At 51.4% G+C, this 20,797-nt stretch overlaps 8 protein-coding genes and 3 non-coding genes across 11 annotated transcripts; 5 read left to right on the top strand and 6 right to left on the bottom strand.

Moving 5' to 3' along the window:
* Positions 1-532: 532 nt before the first annotated feature.
* On the bottom strand, positions 533-2,133 carry BO87DRAFT_455486 (uncharacterized protein). Its single transcript, XM_025628651.1, has 2 exons — positions 1,350-2,133; positions 533-1,249 (listed from the first exon to the last, which is right to left on the bottom strand). Exons 1-2 carry the CDS (start codon positions 1,790-1,792, stop codon positions 862-864), a joined length of 831 nt encoding a protein of 276 aa, XP_025484254.1. The 5' UTR covers positions 1,793-2,133; the 3' UTR covers positions 533-861.
* A 463-nt stretch (positions 2,134-2,596) lies between these two features.
* BO87DRAFT_t44 lies at positions 2,597-2,670 on the bottom strand. The gene has a single exon. It is a non-coding gene; the product is annotated as a tRNA-Ile (tRNA).
* A 1,237-nt stretch (positions 2,671-3,907) lies between these two features.
* On the bottom strand, positions 3,908-3,981 carry BO87DRAFT_t43. The gene has a single exon. It is a non-coding gene; the product is annotated as a tRNA-Ile (tRNA).
* Positions 3,982-4,733: 752 nt separating this feature from the next.
* On the top strand, positions 4,734-4,807 carry BO87DRAFT_t35. The gene has a single exon. It is a non-coding gene; the product is annotated as a tRNA-Ile (tRNA).
* Positions 4,808-5,096: 289 nt separating this feature from the next.
* On the bottom strand, positions 5,097-6,091 carry BO87DRAFT_372859 (uncharacterized protein). Its single transcript, XM_025622393.1, has 3 exons — positions 6,069-6,091; positions 5,767-5,979; positions 5,097-5,694 (listed from the first exon to the last, which is right to left on the bottom strand). Exons 1-3 carry the CDS (start codon positions 6,079-6,081, stop codon positions 5,342-5,344), a joined length of 579 nt encoding a protein of 192 aa, XP_025484255.1. The 5' UTR covers positions 6,082-6,091; the 3' UTR covers positions 5,097-5,341.
* Positions 6,092-6,131: 40 nt separating this feature from the next.
* On the bottom strand, positions 6,132-7,773 carry lcp5 (small subunit rRNA maturation protein LCP5). The gene has a single exon (XM_025622394.1). The coding sequence runs from the start codon at positions 7,740-7,742 to the stop codon at positions 6,579-6,581; it is 1,164 nt and encodes a 387-aa protein (XP_025484256.1). The 5' UTR covers positions 7,743-7,773; the 3' UTR covers positions 6,132-6,578.
* Positions 7,774-7,913: 140 nt separating this feature from the next.
* BO87DRAFT_350231 (transmembrane 9 family protein) lies at positions 7,914-10,647 on the top strand. Its single transcript, XM_025621065.1, has 5 exons — positions 7,914-8,056; positions 8,148-9,263; positions 9,313-9,650; positions 9,699-10,134; positions 10,191-10,647. The coding sequence occupies exons 2-5, from the start codon at positions 8,159-8,161 to the stop codon at positions 10,256-10,258; spliced, it is 1,947 nt and encodes a 648-aa protein (XP_025484257.1). The 5' UTR covers positions 7,914-8,056; positions 8,148-8,158; the 3' UTR covers positions 10,259-10,647.
* Positions 10,648-11,121: 474 nt separating this feature from the next.
* BO87DRAFT_132803 (EF-hand domain-containing protein) lies at positions 11,122-12,355 on the top strand. The gene is made up of 4 exons (XM_025618064.1): positions 11,122-11,261; positions 11,537-11,622; positions 11,721-12,016; positions 12,097-12,355. The coding sequence occupies exons 1-4, from the start codon at positions 11,251-11,253 to the stop codon at positions 12,274-12,276; spliced, it is 573 nt and encodes a 190-aa protein (XP_025484258.1). The 5' UTR covers positions 11,122-11,250; the 3' UTR covers positions 12,277-12,355.
* A 1,763-nt stretch (positions 12,356-14,118) lies between these two features.
* On the top strand, positions 14,119-16,660 carry BO87DRAFT_372864 (uncharacterized protein). The gene is made up of 2 exons (XM_025622395.1): positions 14,119-14,577; positions 14,948-16,660. The coding sequence occupies exons 1-2, from the start codon at positions 14,527-14,529 to the stop codon at positions 16,403-16,405; spliced, it is 1,509 nt and encodes a 502-aa protein (XP_025484259.1). The 5' UTR covers positions 14,119-14,526; the 3' UTR covers positions 16,406-16,660.
* On the bottom strand, positions 16,621-18,713 carry BO87DRAFT_325921 (putative AMP-binding enzyme). The gene is made up of 4 exons (XM_025620121.1): positions 18,253-18,713; positions 17,936-18,200; positions 17,744-17,880; positions 16,621-17,687 (listed from the first exon to the last, which is right to left on the bottom strand). The coding sequence occupies exons 1-4, from the start codon at positions 18,571-18,573 to the stop codon at positions 16,752-16,754; spliced, it is 1,659 nt and encodes a 552-aa protein (XP_025484260.1). The 5' UTR covers positions 18,574-18,713; the 3' UTR covers positions 16,621-16,751.
* A 313-nt stretch (positions 18,714-19,026) lies between these two features.
* BO87DRAFT_299092 (kinase domain-containing protein) lies at positions 19,027-20,642 on the top strand (the record flags this gene model as incomplete). Its single annotated transcript, XM_025619082.1, has 5 exons — positions 19,027-19,277; positions 19,332-19,679; positions 19,714-20,053; positions 20,112-20,352; positions 20,434-20,642. 5 exons carry the CDS (start codon positions 19,027-19,029, stop codon positions 20,640-20,642), a joined length of 1,389 nt encoding a protein of 462 aa, XP_025484261.1.
* Between the last annotated feature and the right edge of the window lie 155 nt (positions 20,643-20,797).

The following is a 20,797-nucleotide window of genomic DNA, read 5'->3' on the forward strand; positions in this document are numbered from 1 at the left end:
TGCCACTGCGAGCTTAGAGATCATTCGCATGAAAATTGGGTGGCGAACATGGCCGAGCTGGGAGCCAGAATTCGGGGGGCCATGGTAGTAGCTGACATATTGGACTGGAAGGAGAGCGTGATGGAACCTCTGCCTGGGCAGCAAGGTCCACAAAGACATCCAGTAGACGGTTTCAGGCTTGTACTATCAGGGAACAAAGCGAAAGCTAGACACAGTGATCACGATGCATCATCCTCCTGAGTGCAGGGTAGGAAGGGATGTTCGTATGGACAGATGAAGGCGTCGAGATGATGCAAGAGGAAGAGCGAGAGCCCCGATGGCCAAACGCGATCGGCGCTAGTCCCGCTTCGGCGCTGGTTCCTGCAGTCGCGCGCTCTTAAACGGGTTAGTCTCGGTCTCAACCACTCTTAGTCAGGATCTTGTTCTGCCTGTGCCTTGAGGCCGTCAACTGAGTCAGGGACTGGGTCGGTGAGAGTCATTTGACAGGTGGAGATAAGCAGAATTCTACTCAAAAGTACATATAAAATAATCACACATGTTTTCAAAAAGACTTAGTATACATGGTACACATGAAACGACTATTACAATCAATGTCAAGTGTAAGAGATTCAGTACCCGCAGCTATAACCAATTGCTGTGTAGTATTTTCAAACAAATGAAGCAAAACAGTATGTACTTTGCAATATTGAACCATCCCATCCAAAAAACCAAATAACCATGGTATCTTTTAGTCGAGTCATTTCATTAATCATCACTTTCCCGGCGACTGCCACAATGGGGGAGGTCATCACACCCCTCTGTGTCATTCCTGGTATGTCTGTACATACCACGTACCTCCTAGCACCCCTTGCATCTTACCCCTTAATAATTTCCCGTATATGCCGAATTTCCATAGCCGTAAGTCCCGGTCTGCCCCGCAGTTGCAGTGCCGTTATTCACATTGCTTCTCCATGGCATATATCCACCACTGGCGGTGGTAGCGCCGACATTGGTACCATTCAAGCCACCTTCCTTCTCTGCTGCCGTTGTGCCGTTCGCACCAAGCTCCACATCCCTGGGCAATGGATGCGAAGGCAGCATATCATCGGCACTGGCAGTATCGGGGTTGTTCTTGTTTCTCCTCCAAAAGGCGAAGCCCCGGGTAGTGCCGGAGGTGTAGCCATTTGCGGGGGAGGGGCCAAAGCGCTTCTCGCGCTTGTGGTATCGAGCGTAGAGGACTTGAAGGAGAATTGAAATCAAGAAGAAGACGCTGCGCGCGATATCATTAGCATCACATCAAGTTTTACATCGATTATCCTCTGAAATTGGCCAGGAGAGAAGGGATCGGGTAGGTGGAGGAAGGAACTTACATCCCAATAATCGACACCGCAAAGGCAGCTTTCTCCAATTCGCAGGCATAGCCATAACTTGTCCCTGACGGTGAGTCATCACTGCTATTACCAGACCCAAGAGGGGTGGTCACGCGACCAGAGCAGCTTTGCGTGCCATGACGGGTCATGATAGCAATGGCGATCATGGCACCGATGAAGCAGACATCGAGGACGATGGCGAGGAAGGCGAAGAAGGCAACGCCGCCGAGGCAGCAAGTGAAAAGGATACCGAGGATGCCATAGAGGGTCGCAGCGCCGGAAAGACCCTCGACGGCTTTCATCCAACGCGGGATATCCTGGTCATGTCGAGAAAGGACGGCAAGGAAGTAGGAAAAGATGCCGAGGATGACAGCTGCGGCGAGGAACTGGAGAACACGGATGGAGAGGTTGGAAGCGCGCAAGAGAACGCCGCCGAAGCCCATATTGGGGCAGTTTAACCCAATAGGCTTCGTATATAAAAGCGGACTGATTTGTATAGTAGGAGTTGGGACACAGGATGTATAGGGTTTGGTGTAGGCGGATTAGGCAGATGGATTCACTGGGGTTTCACACCAGAAGATTGGTGAGAAACCGTAAGGCTTAGGGCAGGGTCTCCCGTGATATAAAAGCGGAGGGAGACGAGACAGAGTTTGTTGGAGCGAAGGCAGCAAAATAGCCATGCAGGCGTCGCAGCCAGCCGATCAGTGGATAGGGACGGCCATTTCCTGGATGCTTTCCAGGGCTGTGGATGGCCGGTCCACGGATGACGACAACGGGATTGTCGGCCACCATTGGTTATAATTGGACAGTCCGAGCGGGGCAGCAGTGCAGCACCAGCCACACTAAAAGCCAGACCCTGACCGGCGTGATGTCAGTTTATTGGCGTGTGATTGGCATAACCCACCTGTCTAAGCCCTGTTGAAAAACGTCCACGATTTAGCACCGCCATCATCCCTGTCCGGCTGCTCTGGGAAATCACATGTGCTGGTCCACCTGCTCGGCTTAATTTAGGCAACACGCCGGATTTGGCAGGTCCTTGTCGGATGATCCTAATCTCTTCCATGTCTGCTCAAGCGGGTGTCCCCTGGCTGCCTCCAAGCATAAACATGGACCCAAGGGCATAAAAAAACCATATGACATGATAGACATCGAACACGCAAGCAGCTGCGCGGAGCGGAGATTGAGATAGTCCGAATATAAAACACGGATCACACCGCAAATGTGGGCTGGTAAAAAGCAAAATGAGATGGTCCCAGAGGGGCTCGAACCCTCGACTTTGACGTTATTAGCGTCACGCTCTAACCAACTGAGCTATGGGACCAGTTGTTGTATGTTGCAGAAATTCTTTGCTCTATGAGCCAGAAGTTAAAACATTTAGGAAAATCCGTAGTAGTTGCTGGATAGTTACGAGTGCAGGGACGGTAGTGATTTGCTTCGACAGAGCATGGAGTGTCGACTCTTCTTTGTGAGCTATGACTCTGTAGGACAAGCAAAATAAGAAGAAGTTCAACGGCAACTCCGTGGGCCTAAACCTGCACATGCTGACGTCTATGGCCATTGGGTGGGGTAGATGACGATGATACTTTTGGGTGAGATGGGACACATATAAGGTCTATGTATGGGTGGTTCTCGGACAAAGTCCGAGGAATTCTATTATTCCATGGGTTGTCTAGCAGTTTCTAGCTCTGTTGTACGTAGCAATGTACTTCTCCGCCTCCCAAGATGAGGGCGGATATCCATAGCCTTGACCCGAGCTAATAGGTATGATGTCTATAGTATACCTCTACCGCTGTACTTCTGTTTGACCATAGACCCGGTAATAGACACTATCCCAGGGCTGGCCGCCGCATAGTATCCGTCCCCTGTCCACCGTGGCCGAGGACTGCTAGCTGAGCATGATATTTCCGACATGCCTATCATATTTCGGGATAACCATGGTGACAACCTGAGTCACTACGCACTGCTATTTCACCTGGTCTCCTACTAGTTTTCGGGGTTGGCCCGGGAGCTTTTAGCTTCTTCCCTTGGTTAAGATAGACCAACTACTATGTGTACATTTTTCAGTACGTTGTCAAATTTGCGTATCGCATGGTGTGGTTCGAACCACTACTTATCGATCTCCTTATTTGATATCACCCTTTGGAATTGATCGATTCCTTTCTCATTCATCTTGCGGTGTCATGGAACAAAAAGATTACTATGATTTCAAGATCATATTTCATTCGGTTGTATTGTTGGGGATCACATGAGTAGTGTGATGACTAGGTGCATTGTTATACCAACCCGGCCATACTAGAGCCGTTGATCTCCATTCGTATATATTCCCACACGGTAACTATCCGCACTCGTGCTCTATATGATATTGTGGACTTGAAATATCTTGAACATTGGTCATGAACTTCGATTTATAGTATCAACCCATGTATGCAAAGCGTATACAAAATAAAATCTGGTTGCGTTGAAACACACCATTCTTGTTAGCAACACCATGCATCTCACTCCAATTCGACCCGCTACCCAAACCAAGCTGCAATGTGCATTGCAAGATTGCAAAAACATGGTCCCAGAGGGGCTCGAACCCTCGACTTTGACGTTATTAGCGTCACGCTCTAACCAACTGAGCTATGGGACCCGGTTGTTGTGTCGTCGGCTGATGTGGGACTACATGAGCCATGCAGAGTTTTGCATATGAAAGAGCGGAGTAAAATGTATGTTTTGGGTAGCATGAAAGGAGGCATGTTGAGCTATTGAGCTGCTTAGCCACTTTCTGGGTTTGACTACCCCCAGATGATTAAATATGGGAGGGGCATAGTAATCAATGGCCAAGCTCAAGGTCTATCGGTCTATTGTTAGCTTTGTCTGTGTGATGATGGTGCTAGTCAACTGCTAAACGGTCTCCGCTGACGGAAATATTATCCGGTCGTTCATGTTCAAGCGACCGACTGGGCAGAATTGATCAGGATGGTTGCCTAATTAGGTTTATCAGCCCAGATAGACCAAGAATGTCTAGGCCTCAGAACAAGTCAAATGGTAATAGCCAACTTCGAATTTTCTGCGGAGCCTGTAGCCACCCACATATGAAGCCGCACAATATACAGGGTGAAAGGCACCAAGCATATACGTTGGCCCATGACATAAGGCATGACGCAACATCTCTGATATCCCCATTGGTATATGTTCTCCTATGGCCACTACGATCCTTCATTTGCAAGGTAACGGACAGCTGAATAACATGAACAATGTCCTATACTGCTATAAACAAGACTGACGTGTAGTTACATTTCAGCTATATCGCTAAACCATTTGAGTAGAGAGCCTGTGCACAGGCCATGAGTTTCACATCTGGCTTATATTTACTAAAACAAAGCGAGTAGATATCAACTGGGTCCCATAGCTCAGTTGGTTAGAGCGTGACGCTAATAACGTCAAAGTCGAGGGTTCGAGCCCCTCTGGGACCATCTTTTTGCCCTTCTTCGGTTCTATCGCTAGGACGAGTAAGTAAATTGGGTGACGGAAGGGCCGATTGATTCCTTTTTTATTCAATTGCGCTCGAGTTGGTTGAACTTGAGCGACATCTTTTTGCAGCATCCGTGGTGTAATTCTGACCAATGCCTGGCATGTGTGCTGAATGAATGGCTAGATAGTGTATTGCATGTGTAGCCACGGAAAACAAGTACACCCAAGTGTTTGAAATATATAATTGAATGCAGTCTTCGATTTATATCCTGATTCCGGTAGAAGGCCAGCGCGTCATGTTATGCCTCTCTAATCACAACAGTACAACCAATGGCACCGAGTCAGCTCTAAATACAAACTCAATATATTCTGTCCAGCAGATTGAATTCTTAACAACCTATGAATAGCGAAGAATAAGTACCACCAGTCAAATCCCTGCCTACCCCATTCTAAAGACCATTCGCAGGGATTATAGAACCGGGTATATACACCACCACCCCATACAACCCTACCTACCACCTCGCACATATATCATCTCATTTCTTCCCATTACCCACCAACCGCCTTTCCTCCAACCACAACACCGGCCAGAATAGCACCACCCCAAACACACAGAACACTGTCGCCAGCAACTGCCAAATAGTAACCAGCAGGCCGCCTCCCCACGGCGCTACAAACTTGACAAACTCCGACGTCTGGTAAAAGTCCTCCTGCTGCTTGATGTAGTACCGTTTGCCGGACCCTGTCCGCGGCGTGCGGTTATCTTCGCTGTCCGTAGTGAGATCCAAGACTGTGGTCAGATGTACATGGGCGTGATGGAAGGGAATGGCCCAGATGGAGAAAAGCTGGGACATTTGGAGGTAGAGCTTTTGATTGGGTTTGTCGTATGCTACGTTGAATTCGAATTGTTAGCTACTCGATAATAAGAGAGGTTAAAGGATGATAAGATATGAGTACCCACCTACGGAATGCACCTCCAGCTCAATTCGCGGCGACATGATCTTGTACCATTGGTAGATCCTCTCGATGAACCAGCGACTCCCGGGATAGGGCCAAACACGACAGAAGGGGTGGATGAAGGCTGCGCTGGGTGTGAAGTATTTCTGGATTGTGCGTTGTTGGTCATCTGGGGGAGCTTGCGTGAGGTGGTGGATTATAGGTGTGATTTCAGATGCTGTGAGATTTATCTAGGTTAGTTTCACTGGGTGATGGTGGTGAGGTGGTACAGATACGGGACCATGTGGATGGGAGATACGGACGCACCTGGGTCTTCCATTTTGTGACTGTTCTTGGCGGAGATGGTTCGGAGGAATGGGTTGATGGAATTGATAGTATTGATAGACAATTGTCATAGAATATTTACAGTAGATAAAGGCACATGAAGGGAATTGGAGGGGAAAGCTGGGAATAGTTATTTAGTTGAGTTGGGATGATGTCATGGATGCGGGCGTCGCAAATGCCGGATGCGACGGGTTGCTTTTTTGGTTTCGAGATCGGCCAACCAGCGAGATGTGCCTGGTGCCTGTTGGTAAGGTCCTGCTCCTACAATAGATAATAATTGCACCACTGTGAAAAGATGTGTTAGTGAAATTAACTTTTCTGGTATCGCAAATCACTCTGGCTATCAAAGCATCCAGTGCAGACGGGCTACTTTATGCTCAGCGATCAGCCCAGGTTGCTCACGTCCAAACAATCCAGTGTGTATAGAGCGCTTAGAAGAAAGGAACATAAATGATGCATCGTAAAAGTGAGAAAAGTATGTATACAAGTCGATCACCGCTTCCAGCTGTCCACCTTCTTGCGCCGCTTCTCGAAGATCTGTCCCACTCCCATCCCATCGTCGCGCTGTCCATCTTCATTCTTGCGCTTCCGACTCCGATCCAGCGCTGAGCCGCTTCCCTGGGCTCTCCGAGTGAGCTTCGTGATCCGGTCGGCTCCCTCAGTAAGACCACGCCATTCCTCCCCACCAAAGGTGCCTCGCGGGCCTTCGGCACGCAGACGTTTGGCACGATCCTTCTTGCTCTCCTTCGCCAGACGCACGAAGTTGGTTTCTTCGTATCTCGTCCGCTCAGCTTCACGCTCGCGATCCTTCTTAGACTTCGTCTGTCGTCCACCGCGTACGATCGTACTTCCGATACTGGGCTCGGCCATAGGTGCGGATGACATCTCGGCGCTAACGAACTCATCGATGACATTGGACCGGCGTTGCGGGCGCTCCCTGCGCTCCCGGGTTTCGGTAGTCGGTAAGGCTGTGGGCATAATGCGAGGTGGTCGGTAGATGCCGTCGCTTGTAGCTCTCGCGGCCGCCTTATCCTGCTTGGCCTCAGGCTCGACCTTCTTGGAGAAGGCAGATACGTTAGGCCGGAATGCCATCTCATCTATATCCTCCTCATCCTCATCCTCTTCGTCCTCCTCACTGTCTCCCTCGTTGTCGCTGCTACCTTCGTCGGAGCCAGACTCCTCGTCGCGAGCGGATTTCTTAGCCTTCTTGCTCTTCTTGGGGGCCGTGGCTCCGCGCTCAGCCCGCTCCGCATCCTCTGCGGCCTTGATCACCTTGTCGACCTGGTATTTCAGCCGTCCTTCCAAAGGCCGGACACCGCGATCCAGATAGACACGTAGTTCAACAAGTTTCTTCACAATGTCGTCCGGGAGCGAGTCGTTCTTTTCGGCGTTCTTGTCGGCAGATGACTTGAGACCCCTCAGCTGGAATATTACCAAGAATACGAGGTTCTGCATGTAGGAGAGGAGAAGATCGGACTTGGTGTCAAGTAGCGAGATGCCATCTTGCGGCGGTTCGATCGAGACATCTGAGGGCGCATCCCGCTTCGTCTTGGGGAGCGATGATCCGGTGCTGTTGAGACACGTGGTGAGGGTCTCAAGCAGGGCTGAGATATTCTGCGAGCCAGAAGGCTCTGACTGGGATACGGCCGCCGCCATTGTGTGCTGTGCTGTCTCTGACTGTCTGTTGAGTTGTCCGTCGCCGAGATCGAGAGGGAATTTTTAGAGACCGCTTATCGGCACGTGTCGATAGGCATCAGCTTAGTCAGACATACGAAGTTCACGTGCGCCCAAGTGCGCGAGCTGGCCTCAATGCATCCGGGCAAAGCGTTCTTCTCTCAGCGAAGAGCCCGGTTTCGGTTCAATTCCTCGTTAAAGATTCCTGGTGTCCATCTCAAGTAGGTGGTTACTACCCGGACCACCCCCAACCCATGCGAGCTTGAAAATCGCTTGTGGCGTGGAAACTGTAGCCTGTACGTATGCCACTTGAAGCTTGGGTCCAGCCGAACCCCAGGGACATCCGCCAGCGACCGACAAGAACTAACTAATACCGCGCTGGAATAGAGATACCCACCATGTGGTTCAACAAACGATCCTCGCCCATTGCCGCCCTCCTCCTCACTGCCCCTTCATTATCCGCCGCTTTCTATCTTCCCGGAGTTGCGCCTACATCCTACGATGAAGGTCAATCGGTACCACTCTATGTCAACCATCTTACGCCCGGCCTAGCGCAGCAGGATGAACAGCTCCATTCCGTCTTCTCCTATGACTACTACCACCCGGCCTTCCATTTCTGTGCTCCCCAAGAAGGTCCTAAGGATGTTCGAGAGTCGCTAGGAAGCATCCTGTTTGGAGACCGCATCCAGACGTCGCCGTTCGAGCTGCACATGGGCAAGAACGAGACCTGCAAGGCTGTCTGCGGCCCGGCCTCGTTTGATGCCCGCAGCGCCAAGTTCATCAACCGCCGAATTCAACAAGGATACAACATCAACTGGCTGGTAGATGGGCTTCCTGGGGCGCAGATTAACATGGAGGCTGTGACACAGACCAAGTTTTACAGCCCCGGGTTCGCTCTGGGATCGATCAACGACGAGGGACAGCCGGTCTTGAACAACCACTTCGAAATTCTCATCGAGTATCACCGTGTCGGCTATGGAAACCAGGACAAGTACCGTGTTGTTGGCGTGCTCGTGCAGCCGGAGTCCCGGCGCAACTCCATGGTCTCGGAGGATGGTACCGCCCAGTGCGATGGCGATGGTGTCGGCATCACCTTGAACGAGGAGGGCGAGACTGCGGTCACATGGACTTACAGTGTGTACTGGCGTGAGTCGCCCACCGCATGGGCCACTCGTTGGGACAAATATCTTCATGTCTACGACCCGAAGATTCACTGGTTCTCCTTGATCAACTCGGCTGTGTTCGTGGTCTTCCTGGTCGCAATGGTGAGCATGATCTTGGTTAGGGCTCTGAAGAAGGACATTGCCCGGTACAACCGTCTGGACATGATCAACCTAGACGACTTCGACAGCACGTCCGCGGCTGTGGAAGACGGTATCCAGGAGGATTCCGGATGGAAGTTGGTGCACGGAGACGTGTTCCGGTGCCCCAAGTCCCCGCTGCTTCTGAGTGTGCTTGTCGGTAACGGAGCTCAGCTTTTCATGATGACGGGCGTGACTGTTGGTAGGTACATCCTTTGCGAATCAGACAGTCCTCTTGCTAATGGCTATAGTTTTCGCACTTTTTGGTCTGCTCTCACCCGCGAACCGTGGCTTCCTGGCCACTGCAATCCTTCTGATCTATACGCTTTTCGGCTTCATTGGCGGCTACGTATCGGCCCGAGTCTACAAATCGCTGGGCGGCGATGCCTGGAAACGCAACATTATCATGACCCCAGTGCTGGTTCCGGCGCTCATCTTTGGCGTGTTCTTCCTTCTGAACCTGTTCGTTTGGGCCAAGGGATCGAGTGGTGCCGTGCCCTTTGGCACTATGCTTGCCCTGGTCCTGATCTGGTTCGTGATCAGCGTGCCGCTAAGTGTTGCGGGAAGCTGGCTGGGATTCAAGCAACGTGTAAGTCGCCTACTCCGAATCTCCATGACGGTTGCTAATTGCTTGTAGGCTATTGAAGGTCCCACCAAGACCAACCAGATCCCCCGCCAGGTCCCTCCGATGACGGGTACGCTGCGTACTGTTCCCTCTCTGCTGTTGACCGGTATCCTCCCCTTCGGAGCGATCTTCGTGGAGCTCTACTTTATCATGACCTCGCTGTGGACGAACAAGATCTACTACATGTTTGGCTTCCTGTTCCTCTGCTACGGGTTGATGGTTATCACATCTGCTGCCACGACCGTGCTTCTGGTGTACTTCTTGCTGTGCGCCGAAAACTACCGGTGGCACTGGCGGGCGTTTGCCGGCGCAGGAATGACCGGCGGGTACGTCTTCTTGAACGCAATTCTGTTCTGGATCACCCGGGTCAGCTTCGGTGGTTTCACCGGCGCGGTGTTGTATGTCGGCTACTCTGCTCTCCTCGGATTTATTGTCTTCATCTTGACTGGTAAGGACCCTTGCGAGCTTCCCGAAAACGCTTAACTCCACTGACCCTGTGACTAGGATCCATTGGGTTTTTCGCCAGCTGGGCGTTCGTGCAGCGTATCTACGGCTCCATCAAGGTCGACTAAGCCGTTTGAAACTTCTAACATGAGTGATCGCTCGTCGCGGCGCGGCCCGCCCCCGGAGTCGTAGAAATGCCGAAATCTCCTCCGGTACTGTCGCAGGAGGGAACTCCGCACCGACTCAGCACGCGCGGTGACCGCGAGGACGCTTCACGCAACTGTGCTTTTTCGATATATACATCGTAAAATTCGCTTTGATTCGTTCTGGATGGTGCTGGGCTAGGATATCCCCTGTATAGCTGTGTCTGAAATTCGCATCTGTTGGTTTTGGTTCTTTGCTTCACTCGCGCTTGTAATGGTTATGATGTGTACATAGAGAAGTCGGAAAGACTGGACGCGGGTGTTCGGCAGGCGACGCCCGTTGGCAGGATTAGAAATGATGGACGCGCACGATTGAATGTACGATACGGGCCGCGCATAGCATAAGAGTGAAAGTAGATCGGAGCAGATAGCCTCGACCGCTCTAGGCCGACGTAGAAGAAGGTAGAAGAAGCAGGGGGACGGGAAGGCGGAGGGGAACAATTGGTGGATGAGCGAGTGGGAGCCGTGGATCTCAAACCGCTTACGCTTCAAACCTCGTCACAAAGTGAAGCCGCCAAGCCGCCGTGTTCTGGACCCGCGGCTCTTCCAGTTCCAGCATCCCCGACTCTTTCTCCTGCCATCGCCACGAAGCCTTTCTTTCCTCTCCGTTTTTCCGCTGTCTCAGCTTTTGATCTGCACTTTTCCCCCTCCGACCTAGCATTCCATTACTACCTACCCTACCTTGTCAGCCGTGCTGGTTCAATCCGATCGACCGCCCTTTCTTCTGCCCCTCGGCCAAGCAGCGCACGCTCTTATCAATCCAACCCAAACTTTCCTCTACCCCGCGCCTTCCGAGAGACCCTGTTTCATCGCGCGTTCTCACCGTGATACATCGATCCCAGCGATTTTTTTCCCCTCTTTACAAAGACATTCTACATTCGAGCCGAGCGCTTGGAGCGTGTGTGTGTGATCTGAAGATGGGCAAGTCGTAAGTGCTGCGCTTTTCCGATCGCTCCGCATGGGTCTGGCCAGGAACAACAAGGGAACCCCCTCGGGCAGGACAACGGACACCCATGGATGGTCGCACTCTAGCAACAATGACTGCGCTGCGGAGTAATACAGATCCTGATGGAAGTGGTCTGATGCTTGTCCATATTTCCTCGCTGGCGCCCTTCTTTTATCCCCTTAGAATTACCCCTGCTACCCCGGACCTCGTGTTCCCCGCTTGTCCGCATCAAACTAATTTATTCACCGGTCTTTCAGACAGTCGAAGTTGTCGCCCTCCCAGCTGGAGGAACTCCAAAAGGCCACGCATTTCGACAAGAAGGAACTTCAACAATGGTATAAAGGTGTGTGACAGTTATATCATGGGTTTGCGATCGGTTTCCCCCGGCCAATTTCCTCTCCCCGTTGTAGAAGCAGCCGCTGACGAATCGCTGCGGGGCAGGATTCTTGAAGGACTGTCCGTCGGGGACACTCACCAAGGAGGAATTCCAGAAAATTTACCGGCAGTTTTTCCCTTTTGGCGACCCGTCGTCATTCGCAAATTATGTGTTCCGCGTGTTCGACTCGGATAACAGCGGCATGATCGATTTCAAAGAGTTCATCTGCGCCTTGTCGGTCACGTCGCGCGGCAAGATGGAGGACAAGCTGGACTGGGCCTTCCAATTGTATGACATCGATGGTGATGGCAAGATCACGTATGACGAAATGTTGGCGATCGTTGAGGCGATCTACAAGATGGTAAGTGCTGCGCGCCTAGTCGCCGTTCCATTTTTTGGCCCCCACACCGGCTGACCCCCCTTCCTTTCTCTGCACCACAGGTGGGCTCGATGGTCAAATTGCCCGAAGACGAGGACACGCCGGAGAAGCGGGTGCGTAAGATCTTCCGCATGATGGACAAGGATGAGAACGGCAGTCTCGACATGGAGGAGTTCAAGGAGGGCAGCAAGCGGGACGAGACCATTGTCAGCGCGCTGTCGTTGTACGATGGGCTGGTGTAAGGAAAGATCGGCCAACGACTACAACAACACTATCACTTGCTGCTGTCTAGTTGGGCGGGCCGGTCGCATTATGCCCATGGTTGCTTCTGCGCTTCCTTGATATGTCTTGGATGGTGAAATTCTCCTCCTGGTGAATTGGCGCTAACTGTTGACATGCTTTATCTGTTTCCGCTTCTTTTCATCCATATTTGTGACTTGGCTGCTTCTTGTTTTCTTTTTCTTTTTGTTTGCTCATTTTTCAGGATTCCCATTACTGCTCGTATTGTCTTGATAAATGCGCCCAAGCTTGGAATCCACCGCCACGCCTTGGCATTACCGAAATGCCAGTAGTTGGTCGGCTGCTCATGGCGGCATCCGGTTGATCGCCCGTCTACATTTTTACTTCTTGCTGGTGCCGGAACTATGGCCGTTGGAGACCACCCGGGCATGTACAGACGGGTGAGAGGGTGATCAATTCCCGGCCGATGAAAATATGACTGCTTGTATGTACATAGTCGTTTAGCTGTTTTTTTTGATTATTTCCTGGCAGGTTGTTTTTGTAGCGGCGTTACTACCTCGCATGTGTCAAGATTACTATTGCAGTGACTATAGACAGATACAGACAGCTCATCCATTGAATAGCGGTTGCGTTGACCAGGATTTGTATCTGATTTAGTATTATCATTCAAAGGATTACACATCGCGTCTCTTTACCAGTACCTCCCAGCAACTAAGTAGTACTAATGAGTAAATACTACTTACTACTAAGTAACTAAAAGCATCCACATCACCCGGGATTTGATTCGGTGATACATAGTACTAGTAGGCAGCCAGCAACCAACCAAAATAAACAAGCAATATACTAAATAAATCATTTAACCTTCAAATAAGTAAATATACTTAGTTTCTTCATTTTAATTTTAAAAAAGCCGGACTCCTCCCGAGAACCGGGATCTGTCCCCCATTAGTGAGTATTAATTTGCTTTTTTTTTTTTTTCTTCCCCCTTTCCCTTATCATCCCAGTGACGAATGATGGATTCTTCATCTGCACGATCATCACGCATCACGGACCGGATGGACTACATTGGGCACCGTGCATGACGCTCTTTCTTTTCTTGTCTTTTTTATTTTTATTTCTTTCCTTTTCTATCTTACCATACATCAGTGTCATGATGATCATCCCACATAAATAAGTATAGTAGGATGGTTCTATTGTTCCTGCGAGTTATTAGTACTTACTAACTTCCTGGTTCTAGTATCCGCCAATTATAAAGACGGCCAGGAACGGGTGTGCTTTTCCGATTTTAACCGGGCTAGGATCTAGACGTGGATGGAATTTGAACTGAGTTTTTTCTTGAATTATTCCTTGTGTGCGGTCGGGAGGGGGAAGTTTATCGCTATGCGGGTTATGCTTTGCTTGCTTTGTATAAGATTTGAGTATTGTGTGGGTTGAGTGGATGGCACATGGGAGGGTTCGTGTGGGGGAGAGTTGGAGAATCTTCTTCTTCTCTGTGATGGATGGATGGATGGATGGATGGATGGGTGGATGGATATTTTGCAGGTTGTGAGTAGTAGTAGTAGTAGTAGTAGTAGTAGTAGTAGTAGTAGTAGTAGTTAGTAGCTGTTGAGTAACATCAGTATAATGATCCTCCTTGGGACAAGTAGCAGTCAGTGAGAAAGAAAAGAGAGACAGGATGAGATGATGGATCGCCTCCCGGTGTCGATCCGGACAGGCAGCGGGCCAATCAGTTGGAATCACCCGGACAAACTCGAGGCCATCCGTCAATTCTGGTTTCTTGGGAATAATCCTGGAGAGAGTTGAAGGCCGTCCCTCTGGTCCATGATTTCCTCGCAACCAATTGAGTCCAGACTCTTGCGCCCAGCCCTGCCGATGCGTGCTCCACCTCCAAATCCACCATCCATCCATCCATTCATTCATTCATCGCTATCCTTCCCTTCTCCTCCTCTCAATTATTGCCTTCTCCCCGTTCCTTTCTCCCCTTCTCTCTTTCTCTCTCACACAACCCCTCGCTTTCTCTCGCTCGTCCACTCCCCTCTCATTCTCACACTACTCTCACTCGTATTCAACTCATCTTCTCTCTTTTCTCCCTCCACTTGCCTCCTTTCATCCCCCTCCCTTTTTCTCACGTCGCTCGATCTTCCTAACTCCCTCCCCCACGCGCACCCCCCTGCGTCCTTACCTCACATCTTCTCCATGCCTTGGCTGCCAGATCGCACCGGTCTGGCTGTGGCTGTTGATCTATCTTCAGCATGGTCCGAGTGCCACGCGGTTGTCGGGCCTGCGCTGACGCCCATCTTCAGGTGCGTGTGTGAGTGATACGAATCATAGTCGAATCACTGATGGTTCCGTGTTGGTCGTTGGCTTCATTCATTGTTTGCTGTCCTCCCCCAAGCATCGGGCCGCCCGTCCTGGCGTCTACTAGTCGCCATTCCTCTCCTTGTGCTCGACCCCTGAACCCTGTGTTGCACAGATGTTGGCTGCTGCTTCTTTGTCTGTTGCTGCATGCTTTGCCCCCCTAATCCTGCCCAGATGTCAACTGCCGACATTCCTTTCTGGACCACTCGGTATCCACCAGGCTTCTGCTGTTGCTGCATTTAATTCTCCGGGTGTCCGCCCCTGTGTGTGTGTGAGAGGTCAGGTTCTAACCGTCAGCATTGGCTCTCTTTTTAGTGTGACGGCAAATCCCCCTGTTACCACTGCAAAACTCGCAATGTGCCTTGTCTAAGTCAGACCCGAACCTTCAAATTTCGCAACGAAGTACCTGCACTCCAACAACGTTATCGCACTTCAATCTCACCGACTACTTCCACTACCTCTTCTACTTCCACCTCTACCGCGTCGTCGCAACTTGTCCCCCGCCCGCCCCGCGAGAGGGACCCGCCTTCTCCAGGTTCGGCCCGCGGGCGCGACGTGCGATTCGCCCCGCTGCCGCTGTCAATGGACGAATCCGTCTCGCCATCTCTGACCGTCACTGCGGTCTCCGCTCAACAAACCCAGATCTTCACTAATTACGTTCTCACTGCCTTCCCTTGCTTCTTTAAATGCACTGAAACTCGCGTGCCCGTCAATTGGGTCGAATATGTCGACCGTCGACGTGGCGCCATGAACTCATGCTTCGACTGGGCCATCCGTGCCTGCACTTTGTCTTATACCGCCTCCCTCTACGATATCCCCGAATTCAATGAAGTCGCGCGCTCCTTTTACACCCGCTCTCTCGGCGGTCTCGCCGGCCTTCTTGCCGACGAGTCGACTGCCAAATCCGACGAAGCCCTCTCCACCGCAATCGTGCTCGCTGTGTTCGAAAAGCACCACTGCACCGGCCCAGAGGCGTGGATCCACCACGCCCACGGTATCCGCGCACTGCTGAAACTCCGCGGCCCCAAGGCCCATCTCTATGGCTTCGGTCGTGCCATGTACATCGTCTACCGACCGATCCTTGTCTCCGCTGCCCTCATTGAGGGCGAAGCCTGCTTTCTCGAGGAGCCTGAATGGCAATTCCTCAACGAGCAGATCTCCGACGACAACGCCAAGCTGCCAGATTCGTCATTGTATACGGACGTCGTCGACCGCGGCCTGCGCGAGATCATAAAGATCCCCGGTTACGTCAAACGCGTCCGCGATCTACTCTCCCTGCCCTTGACCAAACGGGCCAAGCTCGAACCCCCCTTGCTGCAAAGCGTACAAGCTACCCGCGCTGCCCTGCGCGGTATCCACACCGAGTTCGGCGTGTCCATCTCCATGCTCCGTGCCGGCCACAGTCAGCCGCGCGGGTTCATCGGACCACTGCCACAATTCTTCTTTGAGGGATATTCGGCGCATGTGACGCGGGGCGTACACGCCGGACTCACCATCCTGAATTACCTCGTCATCATGCTGGACCCGAGCCAGCGTGAAACCCTACAGAAAGAAGCTCGTCTGCTATCCAATCCGCCATCCCCGGAGAGTGTGGTCAGTCCGGCGTCGGAGTACAGCTCCCCGCAGACCCCGTCTAGCTCACCGGGACATCCCCAGCTCGTTGTGGAGTCGCTTATCACCCCGGACTATAAGCAGGGTCCGACGACGGATTGGATGGATCAGTTGACATCGTCAATGGGAATGGACGGCGTGCGGGTGCGTATTGTTGATTGATTTGAAAATTAGTCCATGTATAGCGCGTTTGGAGTTGTGAATTGGCTTGGCGTGCTTGTATTGAGTTTTGGGATGGCTTGGTTGACGGATATCTAGATACCCATTGATTTGTTTGACGAAAATGGGACATGATTCTGCTGGATTGGATTGATGTGTATATGCGAAAAAGTAACGGGTTGGTCTACTGTAACAAACGAATGATTGATTGCATTGGCCAGATTTTCAGGAGTTGGGTGTATATAATCGAAATACTAGGAATATCACCATCTATATTTACTTGTTGATCTATAGCAGCGGAGAACATATTCGCCCACCATGAACCCCCAACCAATTTACTGAATCAACCCTACGCACAAACCTCCCCAATCTCCCCTTCATAGAACTCCAACGTCCTCCACCGCGCCACACTTCCCTTCCCCGTCAACACAAACGGCTTCTCCCTGCTCGCCACAACCACCCTCTCCATCCCCAACCTTACACACTCATGACACCGTCCATTAACCCTCTCAATATACGGCCTCAACGACTCCACAAACTCCCTCCTCTTCCGCTCATCCTCTACATCCACTCCCTCCACAGCCTCAACCACCAACACCGGCCTATCCCTTCCATGTCCCCCAATCAACGCATTCTTGACCCCCGGATGCGCTACAATCTCCTGCTCCAACAGCGCAGCATTAACCCCGTCCCCGTGCGATAAGTACACGTAGTCATCCACGCGTCCGATAATCTTCCATAGTCCCTTGTGGATCGGGTGTTCTTGCCATAGATCCTTCGTTTCGAAGCGCGTGAGGTCCGGGTACAGTTTGAAGATGGGTTGGAGGGCGCAGGTAGCGTCGTGGATGAAGACTAGTTCGTGCAGTTGGGATTCGGTAGTTGAGTCGTGGCCGCGAGGTTCGAATACTACCCCTGTGTGCTGCTTGTTGAAGGTTAGGTAGTCCCATGCGTCGCTCTGGTAGGGGTGCAGTTCCGTGAAGTACCCGCCGGATTCGGTGCTGCCGACCCCTGGGATTACGGGGACGTGGGGGAGTAGGAGGGAGGCGGTTTTGCGGGATAAGGGGGCGCCGGCGTAGTGGATGTAGTGGAGGGAATGGAGGGCGGAGAGGCCCTCTGGGGTGAGGGTTAGGGCGTCGATTAGGGACGGGGGGAACATTGCTGTGGTGATGTTGCCGTGCTGGAGGAGGGAGATTATGGTGGAGGGGCTCGGTGGCGTTGGTGGGCCGATTACGGCGGTCATGTGGATGAAGGTTGTCATGGAGAGGGAGAGGGCCATGCCTACGAACTGTGGTTCGGGGTTGAGTTAGGGATTGGGGTTGATTGGGGGATATGGGGGCGTACGTGGAGGGATGGGAGTGGGGTGTAGCAGCGGCGCTGGGCGTAGTGGTGGATTTGGGTCTCGCCGATGTCTGGGAGTGAGGCGACAATGTCTGCTCCGGCCATCATTTCGTGCGTGTAGGTTACTGGTTTGGGGTTTCCTGGGGGTGTAAGTATATTGTATTGATTGTGAGTGGGAAGAGGGGAGGGGTTCACCTGTTGTGCCTGATGTGTGGAATACTAGCCATGGATCTGCTCTACCTTCCTCGAATGTCTTGCTGTAGTTGACTGGTTCTGCTTCTGCTTCTTGCATGAAGGCTTCGATGTCTGGCACCGTGACTGTTTGGATATGTGGAGCTGCTTTTAAGATCTCTGCAACAGGCGCTTCCATTGATGATGGTCTCAAGTAGACTGTGCACCCTTTCTTCTCCAGGATGTGCAGCTGCGCTTCCGCTGTAACTAGTGGGGAGGGAAGGACCATCTATGATATGCTCAGAATGAAAACTTTTGAATGTCGGGGGATTGTAACGTACCACCTTCTGCACCTTCGCCGCTGCCACTGCCAGAATCTGGTATCGAAGATCCTTAGGTCCAGCATAGGCGAAACACTGGAATGGCTCGGACGTCGGAGGCAGGTTCTGCTTCAACCAGTGGGCTGCATGGTTGGCCGCGTTGTTCAGCTCCTTGAAGCTGATGTCGCGAAATCCCTGTGACAGGTCCTGATCATTGATCGGTACGGAGACCCATGCTGGGGTGTTGTTTGCTTTGGCTCTGGCTTCGATTACGGAAGTGAGGATGCGCTGGCCGTGCTCGACTCCAGGGAGAGGGAACGGGGATTGGAAAGAAGATGCCATTGAGTATGTGCTGTTATTAGCGTTTGGTGATAATTATCTACAATTGATGAGATACTGATGAAAGAAGAGAATTGGCAGCCTGGAGACATGACTGCGCTTTATATTTCTGAGCACCCCGCAGCCTTATGGATGAATGAAGCTCCGCTAGCAGGTGTTAGTGCTCGCATTTAGACACCTAGTAAGCACTAAGGCACGCCCCGTCGTTATTAGCATGTCAGCCCAGACAGAAAAAGCTGAGACTTCGGCAGATTTGTCCAACATTTATCCGTGTCATCGTCATCAACTTGAACGAAGAGAGCGTGAAAAAGAGGGAGTCAGACTGAATCCCTTGTATGACAGGCTTATATAAGCCATGCAGGGATGCGCGGTGACAGCTCCTTCTCCTTTCAGCTTTCTCACTCCATCATGCAACTTCCCTCGCGATCTACTTCCATTACGCTAAGTAAATAGAACATGGCTAAGCGACTCGCCCAATCACTTCGTGCATGGTCAGCGTTGGGGCGCAAGTCCCGCACTTCGTTCCATGGCACTGGCCTGGAGCTTCCTCCCGAACCCAAGATCGAAGAGGAGAAGGTTCCAGGCTTCAAGCCCAGTGCCTATTTCCCCGTTAAACCTGGTTACATTTTCAATGATCGCTATGAAGCTCTGACCAAGCTTGGCTGGGGAACGAGTTCCACTGTCTGGCTTGTCCGCGATCTCCAACAGTATGCCGCCAGCCCCTTCTCATCTCCACAGCGCTAATGCCCGGTCCGTACTAGATGGAAATGGCTACCAGAACGCTACCTGACATTGAAAATCGGCACCTGCAACTACGCAGAAGGCCACGAAAGTCATGAACTCAGTATGGAACAGTGCATCCGCGACGTCAATCCCAAAAATCTAGGCCACTCTATTCTGAGAACCTTCATTGATTCTTTCGAAGAGAAAAGCCCCAATGGGACACACATCTGTCTAGCCTACGAGCCACTACGAGAGCCCTTAACCCTTCTACAAGGCCGGTTCATCAATGACACATTTCCTCTTGACATCTTCAAAGCCTACATGAAGTTCCTCCTAATAGGACTCGACTACTTGCACTCCGAATGCAAGATCATCCATACCGGCTAGTACCACTCACATTCCCCACTATATATCCAGCAGCATCCTCATGATTTACAACTACATAGATATAAAAGCGGCCAACATCCTCACAACCATCGAAGACCCTTCAGTCCTACACAGCTTTGCCCAATCCCAACCATCAAAACCTATGTCCCAAAAGACAATCGGCGACTATACCATTTACCTCTGCCACAATAATTTCGGCCGTCCAAAATCCCTCGACTTCCTTCCAGTTCTATCTGACTTTGGATCCGCTCAATTCCAACTCGACAACGTCACAAACACCTGGCCCATCCAACCGGATTGCTACCGCGCACCCGAGGTACTCCTCGGCGCGGGCTGGTCATACAGCGCCGACATATGGAACCTAGGAGCAATGGTATCCCGCCCACCTCATTAACCAAACTACTACATACTAACAATGTGTTGACATACAGATGTGGGAACTGATCGAAGACAAAATACTCTTCTCCAACGCCCGCGACTCAAACCTAGGAGGCACCCCGGCAGCTCATCTCGCGCAGATGATAGCCTTTCTGGGCCCGCCACCTCAGGAATTGGTAGCCCGGGAGAAAGAAGGACTCAACCGAACATTCGGTATTAAATTACGGAATCCAGACGGAAAACTTTGTAACTCGCCTGCCGAGTGGTTCGATGGGCCTTTCTTTGACGAAAATGGTGAGTTGATACCACCCCTACCTCCTATTTACTACCCAGTATAGATACTATACTCACAAACCCCACCACCATGGCATATAGGTGAATTCCTACACAAGCACCTCATCCCAGAAAGCCAGACTCTCGAAGACACAGTGACCTGTCTCAAGGGTACAGAGAAAGACGAATTCTTGGCCTTCGCTAGGAATATCTTGCAATGGCTACCTGAGAACCGGAAGACGGCCAAGGAGTTGGCTGAGGATCCGTATTTGAGTGAAATCATGATAACAGTCAAAGAGAGTAAGTCGTGAGCGAAGGTATAGGCGTTGTTTTTGTACGATACGTAGTAGATGATACCCCTCTCCGCTCTGCTTGTTTATGTGTAATATATGGTGTATATAGAATAGAAATCTCAGCTCCATCTTCCATGGAATAGATTTCAAACTACACTCAAGGAATCTAAGAA

The sequence above is a fragment of the Aspergillus neoniger genome, assembly GCF_003184625.1.
Source record: "Aspergillus neoniger CBS 115656 unplaced genomic scaffold BO87scaffold_3, whole genome shotgun sequence".
Classification (NCBI taxonomy): domain Eukaryota; kingdom Fungi; phylum Ascomycota; class Eurotiomycetes; order Eurotiales; family Aspergillaceae; genus Aspergillus; species Aspergillus neoniger.